Source organism: Lithobates pipiens, unplaced genomic scaffold (assembly GCF_037356315.1).
Source record: "Lithobates pipiens isolate NorthernLeopardFrog02 unplaced genomic scaffold, aLitPip1_a1.2 Scaffold_18, whole genome shotgun sequence".
In the NCBI taxonomy this organism is placed as follows: domain Eukaryota; kingdom Metazoa; phylum Chordata; class Amphibia; order Anura; family Ranidae; genus Lithobates; species Lithobates pipiens.
In genome coordinates this window covers 128,527,512-128,546,946 of record NW_027507758.1, presented here as the reverse complement: position 1 = coordinate 128,546,946, position 19,435 = coordinate 128,527,512, and the positions used below count along the sequence as shown (strand labels likewise).

General features: G+C 43.5%; 1 protein-coding gene across 1 annotated transcript in view; it reads right to left on the bottom strand.

Moving 5' to 3' along the window:
- The window catches only part of LOC143987410 (two pore calcium channel protein 1-like), a 96,871-nt gene that overhangs the window by 36,434 nt on the left and 41,002 nt on the right, over positions 1-19,435 (bottom strand). The window contains exons 9-14 of the mRNA XM_077486107.1: positions 16,184-16,385; positions 14,579-14,723; positions 14,295-14,480; positions 12,079-12,143; positions 2,822-2,909; positions 2,228-2,297 (exon numbers count right to left, since the gene is read on the bottom strand). Coding sequence (XP_077342233.1) covers positions 2,228-2,297; positions 2,822-2,909; positions 12,079-12,143; positions 14,295-14,480; positions 14,579-14,723; positions 16,184-16,385 — 756 coding nt within the window. The remainder of the gene's footprint in view (positions 1-2,227; positions 2,298-2,821; positions 2,910-12,078; positions 12,144-14,294; positions 14,481-14,578; positions 14,724-16,183; positions 16,386-19,435) is intronic.

Below are 19,435 nucleotides of genomic sequence, written 5' to 3'. Positions count from 1 at the left end.
CCCCGAGGGTTTTATACGTGACCGTTTCCTGTTTCCCATACCAATCGAGTGATGTGCACAATTTTGTTATTTCTCCCACCTTTTCACACTTGTCACTCCCCCTCCCTCCCCACCAGCATCAAATACATCCAAGGCATCTTTGCCACTGAGATACCCCACTCATACATTGTACTTTCTACCTTTGTGTAACTCCCCAATACATCCTCTATCTGGTGTAAAACACCCTGTGACTGCAGGCAAAACATATAGACCGTGAAAAAAAATAAAACTAAATAAAACCCATAATTATTTCTTACATTTTGATTTGACTATAAATCAACAGTCTAGAAGTTCTTATTATCTCCCAGCCATTGTACCACATCCACTGGAGAGCAAAAAAACTGGGTTCCCCCAAGGCCGTTACTCGCAGACGTGCTGGTTATAGCAAAGCATACGTGATTTCTATAGATTGCGTTTAATTGCTGTATACACAGCTCTGCGCTTCTTTAGGTCTGGAGAGTAATCTGGATACAGCGAGATCCTAATTCTGTTGTAAAGGATATTCCCCATCTCTCTGGCTCTTTGAAACAAGGTCTCTTTATCTTTGTTTCAGAAGTATCGGCCTAGGATAACCACCCAATGGCGGGGCTCTAAAAGGAACTCTATGAACTCTTTCTAAAGAGCGGCAAAAAGGTGTCCTCCCCAAACACTTCCTTGAACCATTTCTCTAAGAACCCTATGAGTTGGGGACCCTCACTCCGTGTCGGGAGGTCCACTACCCCCACGTTGTTCCTACGTTGCCCATTTTCCATTTCATCCATCTTTGACACATGTAGGCCCGTTCGTTCTCTCATTACTTTAACTTCTTGTTTTAGGGGAAATAAATCATCTTCAGTTAAAACGTAATCTCTCTTCTACGGCAGTTGTCCTTTCCACAGTCCTTCGCAATTCCTGACCCATTAAGAGTAGTTCTTCCTTGATTCCCTTTAATTGGTCACAAATACTGTTCAGTGAACACCTGCATGCATTAGCAGTGTACAGTACATCTTTCAATGTTGGCTGCTCCTGTTATAGTACACTGGTATCAGGGACAAACACAGATACAGATCCCGGCATTCCACCCTCTGGCCCCCTATTACTCCCAGTTTTTGTGACTGTTACCATAGGCACTTGGCCATGACTCTTTCTATCAGAGGGGGGTCCGGATTGAGCTTTTGCTTGTAGTTAGTTATTGAGACCCTTTAGCTGGCGACTGCCCAGGGGTGTGAACGAACCACTCCAGCTTGGCTGTTGATGCTGTCTGGTTCCTTTTATTTTGCCAAGCGTGTCGCTTGGGACCCCACATTCTCCTGTTGTGGCTGCTCCTTACCTTTATTTTTTGTCATGGCTGTTTTTTCAACACCCAGCCGGGCCTGCACCTTTAGAGACAGGGCTTCAACAGCGGCTCTCTCATCCTCAACCAGCCCCGGAAAGCAGCCCAGAATACTCCAGTAAGCCGCCCTGTGCTGAATGCACCATACTGTGTGTCCCCCGTCCTCCTTCTCTCGTGAGATCTCACGTCTGTCCGTGCGTAGCTGTATGGGTATTGCGGCCAACTCCACCACCTTGTTCTCCCCGTCACAGGCCAAAGGGCAGGCGGAACAACTCCTGCTCCATCGGGTTCCATCCACCACCTCAGCATGAGCCGTGTAAAGGCCTCGGAGCATGGGCATGCAAAGTGGACCAAGAAGGAACCCCCCAGGGAGCTCTGGATCTCAGGACAGAGCGTGGAGAGACACACTCACAGCCTCTCACTCGACATGCGGTCACGCTCCCAAAATGTTTGCAGTCTCTGACCGTCTCCTGTAGTAGGTCTCTTAAACAGATCTTTGCTTATGTCTACTGAGAGACTTTGCAGAGGGCATGTAGAAAATACAAATTACAATCTCAAGCTATTTTTTAAAGAAAAAGAACATGTGGAAGAAAATACCTTTATCTGGTGCACAAAAGTTGACCAAGTAAAAAGCACACATTTTGAAAACTGTGGGGAAGCTACCTATAGCAGCAAATCTGATTCCAGGGTTGATTTCCTGGGGACTACATGGATACGTGACTGGGTTTAAGGGACAGCTGCACTGCTTATTTTCTGCATACCTTTGCTCCACATTATAGCAGTCTATTGTTAACATCTATGATATTGCACACAAAATAAAAGCTTTACCTATGTTGAGATAATGCTAGCAATGTTAACAAAACAAAAACTACGTACGAAAATAATACCACAAAATGTCAGCATGGAGGGTAGGATGTTGATCAGTGTATTCATGATGACTCGAAACCTGAAAAAGAGAAGTGCATGCAAATCCTTTATTTCAGAAGCGTGTTTCAATACAATACATGTGAATATATGTGAAATGTAAGATCTGAACTTTATAGGGATTTCTTATTCTTGTGTTAGCTCCCATGAAGTCCACTTTTACTCTCAAAACACAAAACTGATTGCAAATGCTTAGGTTTTGATATTGAAGGAAGATGACTAGCGGGAAGGTATACTGCTCATAATTACCACCTGTCTGGGTATTGGTCAGATCATTCTGCATTGGCTCCACTATGTTCTAAATCCATATTAATATTTCAATATCCTTTATATGTTGCTGACTCCAAGATCCTCTTCTTTTTTAGGAATTGAGAAGAGGCGTGATTGAAGTGATGCCACATTATTGTACATTACCCTTTGGAAGTTGCATCCTCATTAAATGGTTATTACAGACTTGGATATAAAATTTACTAAAACAGAAGGTATATATGCATGCACAGCCTATGGGAGTATCCAACATATACAATAAACAGAAGCTATAGATACCTTTGAATACTGTCAATGATCCTGATGAGTCGGAGAACCCGGAGAATGAAGACAATGTCTAGGATTTGCTGGCTATTGTACTGACTCCCTGTAGAGAAATAAACTCACCAGGTAAATATTAATAAAAGCCACCTAAAACCGTAAAGCTGGCTATACAGTGTTTGAAAATCAGCAGGGACCGACCGAATTCTGATCAGTCTGTGACCAGTCCATCCCCGCCTGACAGAAGTCAAGTCGTTTGATTGACTTTGTCAAGGGGACAAGCTGGAAAACATTTTTCAAATCAGCCACTGCAGTGGCTGATCAGTGTTTTTTTAAAGTTGCAGGTGCAACTGTCAGAATAAAATGTGCTGACGGGAGATGCCGCCATCCACCAGAGGAATCTATTTGACTGCCGATTGTTGGAAAAAAAAAGAAAAAAAACACACATACACACATCTAAAAAAAACACTAAACAGTTTATGGCTAGCTTTAGAATTTTAACAAATATCAATTGTGGCACATAATAGGAAGGGTTATAAAAATATTTTTTTTTTTTTTTACATTGCCAAGAGATATATAAATGACCTCTAAACGAGCGTTAGAAGTACCTTTTTTAGTTGTTTAATTTAGCAGTATCTTCCGGGTATCGTCCGCACCATCATTTGTTCTGTTTTCTGAAGCCAATGCGGACTTAATTTCCACCCTTAGTTCGTATTCCTGCTGAAATCTCGTGCATGCGCCGTAGAGTCCTCTGATTCATTCCCGTGTGACGTCTTATTCAGTCACAAGGGGGAGTATCAGGAAGACCAGAATCATTTCTGCATCGCGAGACTTCTCCTCTGTGCAGTTCAGAGGGGAATCTCGCTCACAGTAAATTCCAGTCATGTAGGAAATAAACAAACAAACGGCACAATATACATGCCGTTAATGAAAGTGCATACTGCACAATCGCGCATGACATCATCACAGATAAACAGATGATTTATATTGAAACTACACAAGTAAGTGCACTTTCACGGGCAGTGATTAGCTATTGTTGAAAACTCATTTATTTAGGGAAGCCTATCCCACACCCACCTAACAACTGTCCCTGATCCACCCCCCCCTATCAAATCATTCTCTGCAGCTATTGCCTTTTGTACCACCACCCCTTCCCTTTAGAATGTTATATCCACGAGTAGGGCCTTCCTGTACCTTTTGTATTGATCTTTACTGTAATTGTGTTGTCCCCCCCTATACATTGTAAAGCGATGCGTAAACTGTTGGCGCTATATAAATCGTGTATAATAATAATAACTCAACTTCTGTGTCAAGTAATGCAAGTCGTGTATTGTACAGCATAATTGTCTGATGAGGGGAATATCACATAGTATATCAAGCTTGCAGGCAGTGACATAGTTTTTTGGTGTGTTTTTTTTAGCATTTTCCAGGCTCAAAAGTAATAAATAAAATGCTTCCCTTTAAAAATGCTTCTTGACGAAAACACGCCTAAATGTGGGTAGCCGCATTTGCCACTTGAAATGCCTCTAAACACAGCTTCTGAACACTTTTTTTGGGTTCCAAAAAAAGCCTAGAAACTCAACTGCCTAAAAAAAAAAAAAAAAAAAAAAAAAATATAAAACTAACCTGTGTACATGTACTGATAAGATAATAGAGGAGAGTTCAGGAGCAGTTGAAAAAAATGCCAAACTGTTCCTAAACGTCCGTTTACCAGCAGCAGTGTACATGAGGCCTTAGGCTTTTTTTTCTGAAGCGCTCTTCTACTGATCGCGCAAATGTCTTTTTGCTTCTGCCTCTAAAGGCCCGATATGCCTATAGACACAAAAACTAACATGGAGGGGGATTTAGAAGCAGAAAAAAGGTGTTTTTTTCTTTACATCCAGTTTGCATGAGGCCTTAGTCTATTTGAATTTTATCAAAGTGATATTGGAGCTGGGGGACTCTAATAAATGCACCACCACCTTTAAATATGACAAATCAGTATATATCCAAAAAGCACAGAACTGGAGTTTTAAGGGACCAAGTACCCTGTTACTGGTGAGGCTCTTGTTCAGAAGGGTTAATCCCTTGTGATAGATTGAAACTATTCAATCTTCACTGGTTAAAGTGGTGTCATACTGACACTGAGCCAAGGAACAGTGGTGAATGAAAAAAGGAAAGTGCTCAGATGGCATAATTACCCTGAAAATTTGTTGGCATCAGAAGAAGTACATATATACGGAAAATAATTGAAATTTTGATTGATCGAATCGTTAAAACTCCTTCAAACATTAGGTGTCATTACAGGGCGCCTTCTTTTTTGGCACAGACTTTCCCCATACAACCTCTTGAAGGGTCTAGGGGGATCATTTGGAACTAAGATCAATGTAAAAGGTGGTAAATATTAAAAAAAGTTCTACAAAAGCTCCAGAAGAAGCCACATTTTTTGGTGAAACATGTAGAAGCAATCACACTTTTGTACCTTAATCATTGGGTTGTTATGGCCTAAATTTTAAAAATTGTTTTATAATACCTAATACAAATTGTCTATATTTTTTTGCCAAATATTGCTTTTGATTGATTTTGATTGATTTTTCTGCACCTTAAAACTCCAGTTCTGTGCTCTTTGGGTATATACTGTACTGAAAATATTTCTTTCACAACAAAAATAAAAAACTGTTGATCTCGTTAGAAATCCAGTGAGTTGATATACTTACTGAGTTTTTCCTTTCTGTACTGCACTCTCAGTTAGTATTGATCCAAGCCATCTCTGAGAACTATAGAACACCTCCCCATGTTCTATAGATGAGTAGGTGCTCTATAGTCCTAACACACTTCCTGTACTAAGGTGACAATGCTGCTGCTGCTCCTTAGATACAGTATAGTGAGCGTTGTTACCATAGGACAGGAAGAATGTTCCTGGCAGGTTATCCTGCAGAAGATTAAAAAAACCTAACATTATATAGACCCCCGATGTTACACAATTCCTACAAATATAGTGCATAACAGGTTATAGCTTGCTGGCATTTTGGCATGGGTGCTTAAAAGCTGAACTCCAAGTTTATTTTCACTAGAACTAAATGGAATGATCAATCCCAGCATATATCATACCTCTGTACTATGTTGCTCTCTTGTCTGCAGATCCCTAATATTCTGGGTTTAGCTGTGGCTTTGTATCATGTGACATTCTGTATATCCTGCTGATAGACTCTGTCCCTTCCACAGACCCTTTCTGCAGTGACCAGAGTCTGTAACACTCCCCTTTGTAGTCTTCCAAAAATGATGTGACTTCCTTCACAGCTCTGATGCATACTTGCCAACTTTCCAGAATTTCCCGGGATTCAGACCTTTTTCCCCGGTTTTTGCGATTTCTGGGAAATTCTTGTTTCCCCGATTTTACACCGCCACTAGAGGTCCACGGCTGGCGGAGACAATGTCTCCACCGACCGCCATTTTACAGAAGACCAGAGCGCCGAGAACAAACAAGAGGTCCGGGTAACTGCCAATAGAAATTGAGCTGTGGCACCGCCCACCCCCGCCCCGCTGCCAGTCTGTCTGTGACCTGTTGTGGGAAAGGCCATGGGGCAGGGGGTGGGCGGCCCCGCAGCTTAATTTCTATTGGCAGCCACCCAGCCAGCACTGTCTATTTTGTTCCACTCTGCCTGTTGCTTCGTTCTGGTGTTCTGTAATGGCGGTGGAGAGAGTTTCCGCTGCTGGGGGATACCTGACATAAGGGGGGCTGCTCGGCTGGAAGACGCCTGATGTAAGGGGGGGCTGCTCAGCTGGGAGACGCCTGATGTAAGGGGGGGGCTGCTCAGCTGGGAGATGCCTGATGTAAGGAGGGGGACTCGGCCGGGGACGCCTGATGTAAGGAGGGAGACTCGGCCGGGGACGCCTGATGTAAGGAGGGGGACTCGGCCGGGGACGCCTGATGTAAGGAGGGGGACTCGGCCGGGGACGCCTGATGTAAGGAGGGGGACTCGGCCGGGGACGCCTGATGTAAGGAGGGGGACTCGGCCGGGGACGCCTGATGTAAGGAGGGGGACTCGGCCGGGGACGCCTGATGTAAGGAGGGGGACTCGGCCGGGGACGCCTGATGTAAGGAGGGGGACTCGGCCGGGGACGCCTGATGTAAGGAGGGGGACTCGGCCGGGGACGCCTGATGTAAGGAGGGGGACTCGGCCGGGGACGCCTGATGTAAGGAGGGGGACTCGGCCGGGGACGCCTGATGTAAGGAGGGGGACTCGGCCGGGGACGCCTGATGTAAGGAGGGGAACTCGGCCGGGGACGCCTGATGTAAGGAGGGGGACTCGGCCGGGGACGCCTGATGTAAGGAGGGGGACTCGGCCGGGGACGCCTGATGTAAGGAGGGGGACTCGGCCGGGGACGCCTGATGTAAGGAGGGGGACTCGGCCGGGGACGCCTGATGTAAGGAGGGGGACTCGGCCGGGGACGCCTGATGTAAGGAGGGGGACTCGGCCGGGGACGCCTGATGCAAGGAGGGGGGCTCGGCCGGGGACGCCTGATGTAAGGAGGGTGGCTCGGCCGGGGACGCCTGATGTAAGGAGGGGGGCTCGGCTGGGGTTGCCTGATGTAAGGGGGGGGCTCCGCTGGGGACGCCTGATGTGAGGAAGGCCTCCGCTGGGGACGCCTGATGTGAGGAAGGCCTCCGCTGGGGACGCCTGATGTGAGGAAGGCCTCCGCTGGGGACGCCTGATGTGAGGAAGGCCTCCGCTGGGGACGCCTGATGTGAGGAAGGCCTCCGCTGGGGACGCCTGATGTGAGGAAGGCCTCCGCTGGGGACGCCTCATGTGAGGAAGGCCTCCGCTGGGGACGCCTGATGTAAGGAAGGCCTCCGCTGGGGATGCCTGATGGCATCTGGTGGCAGGCGACATGGCAAGTGACATGTTCAGGGCTTCCACTGATTCTACATTATGGTGAGTTGAATTATTTAATTTTATATTACAATGTAATAATGTTCTTCAATCATCCTGACACCATAACAACTGTGGTGCTGGGATGCTTGAAGCGCTAACAGCAGGTGTTTTTAAGTATCTTTATCTGCTGATTGTTAAACTTTCTGAAATACACATTTCTTTTGTGGTGTAGGATCTGGCCTGCTGTCCCTCCATCCCTTTCTTTCTCTCTTTCTCCCTTTGTTTCTCCCAACATCCCTCGTTCAGCTCAGACTGTAACCACACCCCCTTTGAGTTATGCCTCTTTAAGCCACGCCCAATATTTACCTTAACCACTTTCAGACCGGACCATTTTGCTGGTAAATGACCAGAGGTCTTTTTACACTTTGGCACTGCGCTGCTTTAACTGGTAATTGCGCGGTCATGCAATGTTGTACCCAAACAAAATTTGCGTCCTTTTCTTCCCACAAATAGAGCTTTCTTTTGATGGTATTTGATTGCCTCTGCGATTTTTATTTTTTGCGATATAAACGTAAAAAGACCGCAAATTTTGAAAAAAAATGATATTTTCTACTTTTTGTTATTAGAAAAATCCAATAAACTCAATTTTAGTCATACATTTAGGACAAAATGTATTCAGCCACATGTCTTTGGTAAAAAAAAAGTCAATAATTGTATATTTATTGGTTTGCGCAAAAGTTGTCACATCTACAAACTAAGGTACGTTTTCTGGAATTTACGCAGCTTTTAGTTTACGACTGCCTATCTCATTTCTTGAGGTGCTAAAATGACAGGGCAGTACAAAACCCCCCCAAATGACCCCATTTTGGAAAGTAGACCCCCTAAGGAAATTGATAAGAGGCATGTTGAGCCCATTGAATATTTTATTTTTTTGCCTCAAGCGATTGAATAATGACAAAAAAAAAATTTTTTTTTTTTTTTTTACACAAAGTTGTCACTAAATGATATATTGCTCACACATGCTATGGGCGTATGTGAAATGACACCCCAAAATAAATTCTGCTGCTTCTCCTGAGTACGGGGATACCACATATGTGGGACTTTTTGGGAGCCTAGCCGCGTACAGGGCCCCGAAAACCAAGCACCGCCTTCAGGCTTTCTAAGGGCGTCAATTTTTGATTTCACGCCTCACTACCTATTACAGTTTTGAAGGCCATAAAATGCCAAGATGGCACAAAACCCCCACAAATGACCCCATTTTAGAAAGTAGACACCCCAAGCTATTTGCTGAGAGGCATGTTGAGTCCATGGAATATTTTATATTTTGCCACAAGTTGCGGGAAAATTACAAACTTTTTTTTTTTTTTTTTTTTTTTCACAAAGTTGTCACTAAATGATATATTGCTCATGCATGCCATGGGCATATGTGAAATGACACCCCAAAATAAATTCTGCTGCTTCTCCTGAGTACGGGGATACCACATATGTGGGACTTTTTGGGAGCCTAGCCGCGTACGGGGCCCCGAAAACCAAGCACCGCCTTCAGGCTTTCTAAGGGCGTAATTTTTTGAGTTCACTTCTCACTACCTATTACAGTTTTGAAGGCCATAAAATGCCAAGATGGCACAAAACCCCCACAAATGACCCCATTTTAGAAAGTAGACACCCCAAGCTATTTGCTGAGAGGCATGTTGAGTCCATGGAATATTTTATATTTTGCCACAAGTTGCGGGAAAATTACAAACTTTTTTTTTTTTTCACAAAGTTGTCACTAAATGATATATTGCTCACGCATGCCATGGGCATATGTGAAATGACACCCCAAAATAAATTCTGCTGCTTCTCCTGAGTACGGGGATACCACATATGTGGGACTTTTTGGGAGCCTAGCCGCGTACGGGGCCCCAAAAACCAAGCACCGCCTTCAGGCTTTCTAAGGGCGTTACAGTTTTGAAGGCCATAAAATGCCAAGATGGCACAAACCCCCCCCCCCCAAATGACCCCATTTTAGAAAGTAGACACCCCTAAATTTAGGGGTACACTAGTGAGACTAGGTAATAAATGGCGGGTGCCCTGAAACTATAAAAAAATAACTAACCAACCAGCGTCACCTGTAACAGTTATATGGTGATCACTGGTGAAAGGGTTAACTAGGGGGCAATCAGGGGGCTTTATGCGGTAGTATATGGGGGTCCCTGGCGCTATAAAAAGCTGCGGCGAACCTAAATACCTACCTGCCTAACTAGCGTCACCTGTGACACTAATACAGCGATCAGAAAAACGATCGCTTATTAGGCTGGGTTCACACTGGAGCGATGCGGGAACGCCACGAATGCGCGGCGGGTTCCCGCATCGCATGCCTCCCGGCGGCAGTTCACACTGCCCTATGCGAACTGCTGGGAGTGTCAGTGAAATGTTAATGACACCCCCAGATCAGTTCGCATATCGCAGTGCGATCTGCAAACTTGGATCGCATGGTGTGAACACCCATGCGATCCGATTCTGCTGCGGACCAAAAAAAGGGTCCCGTGCGAGTTTGCGGCGGGTGCGACACGAATTCAGCCATACTATCTGTATAGCTGAACTCGAATCGCACAGAGATCGGATGTGATTTGCACTGCAGTGCGGTGCGAATCACATCCGTTCTCATAAACCGCTGCAATGTGAACCCAGCCTTAGTGACACTGGCGACGGGGGGTGATCACGGGGTTAAACCTTTATTGGGGGGGTTAGGGGGGTACCTTAGAACTAAAGGGGGCTAACCCTAACTGCCCTAACAGTTATTAGTCACAAATGACACCTGCCGGGTGATCAGGGGGTTAAACCTTTATTAGGTAATAAATGGCGGGTGCCCTGAAACTATAAAAAAATAACTAACCAACCAGCGTCACCTGTAACAGTTATATGGTGATCACTGGTGAAAGGGTTAACTAGGGGGCAATCAGGGGGCTTTATGCGGTAGTATATGGGGGTCCCTAGCGCTATAAAAAGCTGCGGCGAACCTAAATACCTACCTGCCTAACTAGCGTCACCTGTGACACTAATACGGCGATCAGAAAAATGATCGCTTATTAGGCTGGGTTCACACTGGAGCGATGCGGAAACGCCGCGAATCCGCGGCGGGTTCCCGCATCGCATGCCTCCCGGCGGCAGTTCACACTGCCCTATGCGAACTGCTGGGAGTGTCAGTGAAATGTTACTGACACCCCCAGATCAGTTCGCATATCGCAGTGCGATCTGCAAACTCGGATCGCATGGTGTGAACACCCATGCGATCCGATTCTGCTGCGGGCCAAAAAAAGGGTCCCGTGCGAATTTGCGGCGGGTGCGGCGGGTGTGGCGGGTGCGGCGGGTGCGGCGAATGGCTGAACTCGAATCGCACAGAGATCGGATGTGATTTGCACTGCAGTGCGGTGCGAATCACATTCGTTCTCATAAACCGCTGCAATGTGAACCCAGCCTTAGTGACACTGGCGACGGGGGGTGATCACGGGGTTAAACCTTTATTGGGGGGGTTAGGGGGGTACATTAGAACTAAAGGGGGCTAACCCTAACTGCCCTAACAGTTATTACAGTCACAAATGACACCAATGCAAAAAAAAAAAAAAAAAAAAAAAAAATGACATTGGTGTCACTGTGACTGGGGGGCAGGGGTAATTGGGGGGGTGATCGGGGGGTAAAGGGGGGGTGTGAGTGTGCCTGGCATGTTCTACTGTGTGTGGGATGTGTTGGTGCAACTCACTGATCCGCTCTCCTCCGTGTCGGAACGAAAAATACCGACACGGAGGAGAGAATACATCACTTCCTCTCCTGTGTTTACATTACAGGAGAGGAAGTGATGTCACCGGGGATTTCCATTCGTCGGGAGCGATCGCGAGGGGGTGGCCATGAATGAATGGCCGTCCCCTCGTCCGGGATCGCTCCCGAACGAAAACCGACCGCCGCAGGCACCGGGCGGGGGCCCGATCGGGCCCCCGACCCGCGGGAGGCAAAGGACGTACATATATGTGCTTATGCCTGCCCGTGCCATTCTGATGACGTACATCGGCGTGAGGCGGTCGGCAAGTGGTTAAACCACACCCGTTTTTTGCCGCAGTGTGCTACATTTTTATTTCCCCCACTACGTCACACCTACAAATGATTGCCCTGCCCCCTAATTATAATAAGGCTCTGCTTACAGACAGAAAAGTGTCCCTATAAATTTTTAACCATTTTTGTGTCTGTAACTTACAGCCAATAAATACTAAGTGAAAGATAGCAGTATACACAGAGTAAACTTTAGCTTTAATAAGCACCTGTGTGACAAGGCAATATCCATTAAAATTAAACAAACAGTGCATATCAGATGGGAAAACGTTGTATTAATGATATGCAAAGTCCATTTACATAAGGTTCCAGCTGCATACATGAGACACATACCTGATTTCAGTCCTGAGTTGACTATGGTGGCAATAAGGGCAGCAATGATGATAAAGGTGTCAAACCTATCAAAATAGTATAGAAGATGTTAAACATCTTTATTGACAGGGGTTGGTACCATGCATTCAATGCAGCAAATACTGGTTTGTATTTCTGACAAGGACCATTAAATTGCAACCTATATAGAATAATTTAGTAGGCATCGGTTTGCAGAAATTAGTTATTGTTTAAAAAAAAAAAAAAAAGTCTGATTCAATAAAACAACCTAAAAACTCAAACTGGCAAGGTTGGAATTCCCCCCCAACCACATATTTTTTTGGTTTCTATTTATTTTCCTTCTTCCACACATTATCCAATGTTAGACATGTTTACATGTCCCTCCCAAACTGAAACTAAAATAAATTATAATTGTTAAGATGCTATATATATATATATATATATATATATATATATATATATATATATATATATATATAAATATAACACTTGCAAACTTACCCTTTTCATCATTGTCTATACTGTAATCATTTAATACTGTGTTATGATAGTGTAACATGGGATTGAACAGCAATTGACAACTACTCTGTGTTAATTCCAGAGATGACTTCATTACCTTCCTAACTGTTCCCCATTTACGATTTCTTTATTGTTTGAATGTAATCCTGTTAATTATAATATAAACTTATTGAATGAAAATAAATCCAATCCAATATCTGATCCAATACAGTGTTTAAAATGCTTTACATTGTATGGATCGGCTTCATTTTTTAATTCAAAGTGGGGAAAAAAGTGCTCTGCTAGAAAACAAAAAAAAAGAAAGAACTGGCATCAGTGTTTTTTTTTTTTTGTTTTTTAATACAGGTTAAATTGAGTATTAAAGAAAGATAGTTTTTATCCTAGAAAATACAGTTTTTCCCAGACAGGAGGGAACACTTCCACTATATGCAATTTAGGCATTTTATACATACCCTTCTCTGCTCCATTCCTTCCCTTTTATGTCCTGTACACACAGTCGAACTTTCCGACGGAAAATGTGCGTTTGGATCGTGTTGTTGGAAAATCCAATCGTGTGTGGGCTCCATTGGACTTTTTCCATCGGAATTTCTGACACACAAAGTTTGACACAAAGTCTGACACAAAGTTTGAGAGCTGGATCTAAAATTTTCCGACAACAAAATCCCATTGTTTAAATTCCGATCGTGTGTAGACAAATCCGACAGACAAAGTGCCATGCTTGCTCAGAATAAGTTACGAGACGAAAGCTATTGGCTACTGCCCTCTTTATAGTCCTGTCGTACGTGTTTTACGTCACCTCGTTCTGAACGATTGGATTTTCTGACAACTTTGTGCGACCGTGTATATGCAAGACAAGTTTTGGCCAAAATCCGTCTGAAATCAGACAGATTTTGTCATTGGAATGTCCCACCATGTGTACAGGGCATCACTCTCACACATTCTGAAAGTAAATAACAGTCTGATCCACAGACACCAAGCCTACTGTAGGTTTATAATATGCCAATGTCAATAATAAACCATTTGTACATTTTTTGTTTGAAAAGCAGCCACATTCTGAGTAGAAAAGCATATCCCCTGCCAACATGCTGAATAGACCCTTTCTCTAAGTGGAGGCAATGGTCTGACACTACCTGCTGAGTCAGGCCTACAGCAATGCAAACAGCAAAGCTCACACCCTGTGCTGACTGGAGAGCTCTAGCTGTGATTCCAAAAGGTATGGTGGATCTCTTCAGAGAGATCACTGCTTTAAACATAGGAAGCAGGGTTCATTCATGACAGAATCCTGGCAACTAAGAATTTGCAAACCTTTTGTTTTGATGCACATGAAATGCATTCAGCCAAGTTTAAATGGACTTTAATTATTAATGTATTAATATTGAGAGAATTTAAAGAAAACAACACTTGTAAATTATCGAGGACCAGTCAGAAAAGGCATTTGTAAGAAACCAAATCTCCACTCATGCTTCGACAATAGTACAGCTTCACATTCCAGTAATATGTACTGTACATTCATTTGCTTGTATTATAAAAAGCCAATGAAGAAATGTGAGCTCAATGTCATGACCCAAATGTTAACGTTTAATCCACTCCGAATCACAAATGGCCATATCTGGGCTTCTAAGTAGCCACCATTTTTCACAGAGAAAATTAATTTATTACTGAATTATGAACTGAAAAAAAAAAGTAAAACAACATCATACCAGTTCCAAAACTGATTCTTGGCAAAGAAAGTCCTAGGATCATATGTGTAGAGTTTCAGGATAATTTCTATAACATAGAGAGAGAGGAACCCCCACTCTGCATGGGATATTAGTGGGTTTCGTTCATCCAGGGCGATAAAAATTGCATTGATTAGAATGATCACATCAAAAGCATAAACAAACCCCCTGAAATGGAAAAAATAAATTAAAAATTATAGGAAACGTGTAGGAAGCACAGGAGAAAATCTGTTAACAATACTGTACTTTCTATCAGGGAAACCTACTTATGATGGACGACTTGGCGTATAAAGCGACTTGCTGCACTTCTGTACAAATGAGGCAGCCAGCATTCAATTGGATGTTTTCGAGCCTTCAATGTGATAACTTTAATGTTCAACAAGTCAGCTAAACGGATAAAGGCTTTCTTCCCTGTGTAAGAAAGGACCTGTGTTAATTTCATTAGGTTTGTAGATAATCAAAATACTCATTCTTTGAAAGGCCTAAACATAACTCTTCCAGCACTTCCGGGCTGGCTTGGGTCCACTGGGCAGGCGGAGAGGACATCACAAAAGGAATCTGGCCAGGAAGTGCTGAGAGCCACCAGCACAGCCCAAGACAGCCTTCCAGGGATCTACAATCAGTGGGATCGAACTGGAACCAGGCAGTGGTGCTTGTAGCTAGGTGAGCGCTCTTTATGCTGTGTTTCTTGTGAGTTACTTGTGGAAATAAAATGGTTTGTTTTTTATGCTACACCTAGATGACACCGTTTCTTTTCTTCCATTTTGCATTCACGAGTATCTTTTAGCTCTTGATGAATCCACTGAGTCAAGCTTTTTTGTGAACTTTTGGACTCATTGGACTTTAAGGACTTTTAACTACACCTGCCTTTATTCATTGTATACCTGGGTGACTCCATCACAGTGCGCCAAAACATCCTATTTTTTTTTTCGAAAAAAATTGTTGGTAAATTAGGGGGAAGATATATATTTTTTTTCTCCACAAAAAATGTGACACGTCAAAGTAGAAGTCCAGTCAAATACTATTGAAGCTTAAACCTGTTCTCACCCCCATTCTAATTCCGATTCTAATTATCCTGTAAGGGATAGATCTGTATACTTACCTATTCTGAGGGCACTCCATTCCGGTCACATGATTAGCTCCCGGCACCACCTTCAGTGTAGAGGAGGGACAGCAGACACTGGATGGTCCATAATAAGCCTATCGGTGACAGCATTGCATAAGCATTGCAGCTGTTGTTGGTGATCTCTCCACTTCACTGAGGCCGGCAACCGGAAGCCAATCATGTGACTGGGCTGGAGTGCTCACAGGCAAGTATAGACATCTTTTCTTGATAGGGTAGTTAGAATAGGGCTTAGAATGGGAGTTGGGGCAGGTTTAAGCATATTTGTATTTGACTAGCCTTCTACTTTAAGATCTACAGGAGCAGAGGTTATTTTTAAATCACAGGTATGCACTACCATAGTACCCTGAAAATACAGATGACAAAAGGAAGCCGCTCTCTTATACAAGGTGTGTTCACCTGATACTAGGGAAGGATGGATTAGATATTTAAAAAGCATTCCCTTTCCTGTTTGGTCATCAAGTCTCTCCCACCCGAGAATCCTGAGCACCTGCTAAACAAAAATGTTCATTTCCATTGAAGGAAATTGTTAAAGTTAATTTTTATAAATTTCCCAACTTTGTGTTCTAATCTAAACAGTGGATTTATCATAGATAGAGCATTGATGGCGAACCTTGGCACCCCAGATGTTTTGGAACTACATTTCCCATGAGCATCATGCGAAATGTAGTTCCAAAACATCTGGGGTGCCAAGGTTCGCCATCGCTGCCAGAGCATCTAAAAGAATTTCCAGCTTGTATTTACTCACCCACGCATCTTTGGTTTTCTTCTTTAGATACTCTTAACAGCAGTTCTCTGTGAGAGTTACTGATATCTGGTGCCACCAACTTCACCAGTTTATGCCATGTGTCCTCTGTTATAACAAAATCTGAGCCTTCTTTCACTTTGAGTGCATTAAATGCCTCTGCCATCTTGCGGCGTTTCATGTAAGCTAGCTTACGGATTTCATTCTGGAAGTAAAATTTAACAATTTTCAGTTGATAGGCAACTGCTAAATACCAATTTAACCAAGTAGAAAAAAATACTTTAGAGCTTTTATGATATACCGCAAGTGCAGTAACCCACGGAATTCAATCATGGTTCATTCTGTACTGGTCTGACTAAATCAGAATGAGTTCTGATCGGTTGCTAAGAAACAAATCTCCCTACATAAGTTTTACATGCAGTTCCTTGCAAAAGTATTCACCCCCTTGGCATTTTACGTGTTTTGTTGCCTCACAACCTGGCATTAACATGGATTGTTTAAGAATTTGCATCATTTAATTTACAGAACATGCCCCCAACTTCGCTTCACAATAATAAAAAAAAAAAAATCTTCAAAACAACAAATAGGACAAAATAACAGAAAAAAAAAAATCAATGTGCATAACTATTCACCCCCCTAGTCAATACTTTTTAGAGCCACCTTTTGCAGCTATCACAGCTCCAAGTCGCTTTGGATAAGCCTCTATGAACTTGCCACATCTTACCACTAGAATTTTTGCCCATTCCTCCTTGCAAAACTGCTGTAGCTCCTTCAGGCCCCGTTCACACCTATGCGAATTAGATGCGGCTTACACCAGATCCAATTCGCAGGAGATTTTAAAATACATTAATTTGAATGCATCTGGTTCACATAGGTGCGCACTGCCCAAAAAATGTGTGTTTTCTGGGCACTGTGGTGCGAATTACAAGCACATTATCTTCTATGAGAACGCATCTGATTCGCAGATGCATTCCGTTTTGAATCGGAAATTCTCTTCTCCTCACTACACCTCCCCCTCCCCCTGCTCACTGATCAGCAGCTGCAATGGAGAGGAACTGCTGAACAGCTGTTTTTTTTCCTCTTTGCAGAGAAAACGGACCTGGAATTTGTACCGCACATGTGTGAACCCAGCCTGAAGCTTTGGATAAGTCTCTATGAACTTGCCACATCTTACCACTGGGATTTTTGCCCATTTCTCTTTGCAAAACTGCTCCAGCTCCTTCAAGTGGGATGGTTTGCACTTGTGAACAGCAATCTAAGTCTGACCACAGATTTTCTTTTGGATTGAGGTCTGTGCTTTGACTAAGCCATTCCAACACATTTACATGTTTCCCCTTAAACCTCTCAAGTGTTGCTTTAGCAGTGTGCTTGTGTTCATTGTCCTGCTGGAAGGTGAACCTTTGTCCTAGCCTCAAATCACACACAGAGTGGTACAGGTTTTGCTCAAAAACATCCCTGTATTTAGCACCATCTATCTTTCCCTCAACTCTGACCAGTTTCCCAGTCCCGACTGTTGAAAAATTGTGTTCTTTGGGTGATCTGATGTGTTGGGTTTGTGCCAGACATAGCGTTTTCTTTGATGGCCAAAAAGTTACATTTTAGTCTCATCAGACCAGAGCACCTTCCTCCATACATTTTGGGAGTCTCCCACATGCTTTTTCCCAAACTCAAAACGTGCCATTTTGTTTTTTGCTGAAAGTAATAAATTTCTTCCGGCCGCTCTGCCATAAAGCCCAACTCTATGGAGCGTATGGTTTATTGTTGTCCTATGTACAGATACTCCAGTCTCTGCTGTGGAACTCTGCAGCTCCTCCAGGGTTACCTCAGGTCTCTGTGATTTGGTGTGAGGCCGCCTCTTGGCAGGTTTGCTGTTGTTCTTTCCATTTGGTTATGATAGATTTGATGGTGCTCCTAGGGATCATCGAAGATTTGGATTTTTTTTTATAACCTAACCTTGACTTGTACTTCTCAACAACATTGTATCTTGTTTGTAGAGTTCCTTGGTCTTCATGGCAGTGTTTGGTTAGTGGTGCCTCTTGCTTAGGTGTTGCAGCCTCTGGGGCCTTTCAAAAAGGTGTGTATATGCAATGACAGATCATGTGACACTTAGATTGCACACAGGTGGACATCATTTCACTAATTATGTGACTTCTGAAGGCAATTGGTTGCATCAGAGCTTTTTATAGGCTTCTTAACAAAGGGGGTGAATACATACGCACATTCCAATTATCAGTTTTTTATTTCTGAAAAATAGCTTTATGTATATATTTTTCTAATTTTACTTCACCAACTTAGACAATTGTGTTCTGATCCATAACATATAATTCAGATTAAAAAAAAACATTGAACTAAAGGCTGTAATTTAACAAAAAGCCAAGGGGGTGAATACTTTTGCAAGGCACGGTATATATCTCCGGTCTTTAGCTTTCTACATTCTTTAGAAAGTGCACATGGTTTTAGAAATATTTCTTCCCATTTCAGGAGTGGGTATGGAGTCTGGGCATACACTGTGTGAGAGCTGATTGGAGGAAAGTCACACATCCCCCCCCCCCCCCCCCCCCTTGCACATAGGCAGAGGAACAAAGAAACTTGCAGAGCTGTACTATGAATAGACAAGCTCTCTGCTTATCTATCTCTAAGTTCCCTCCATGACACAAATTTACAGCTGCTTTTATCTTGTGTGTTGGAAAACTTGTTTGAAGTTATCATGCTAATAACAGTGGAACAGAGCAGCAGAAAGACACAGGACGTAGAGCTTTGGATAGAGAGTAAACACTACGGATATATGTGCCCAGGTTAGATTTCATGAATGGGATTTACAACGACTTTAACTACTTTACAACCAGCCGCCTGGTTAGAGGGGGCACCCACGGCACAACGCTGGAGCTGATGCACGTGGCCGGCAGCTGCGATGTCTGCCGATGACCCGCAATCGCTCCTCAGAGAGCCAGAAAGAAAGATCTGCTGTTCCTAGTGATCAAGAACAGCGATCTTTCTCTACTCCCTGTTAGAATCACCTCCCTAGGACACACTTAGCCCCTTCCCTGCAAGTGACATTTACACAGTAATCAGTGGCTATTTTTTGCTCTGATCGCTATATAAATATCAAGGGTCCATAAAAAAGTGTAAAAAGTGTACGATCTGTCTGCAATGTCACAGTCCCACTAAAAATCGCTGATCACCGGCACTACTAGTAAATAAATAAATAATAGAAATTTCATAAATATATCCCCTATTTTGTAGACGCTATAATTT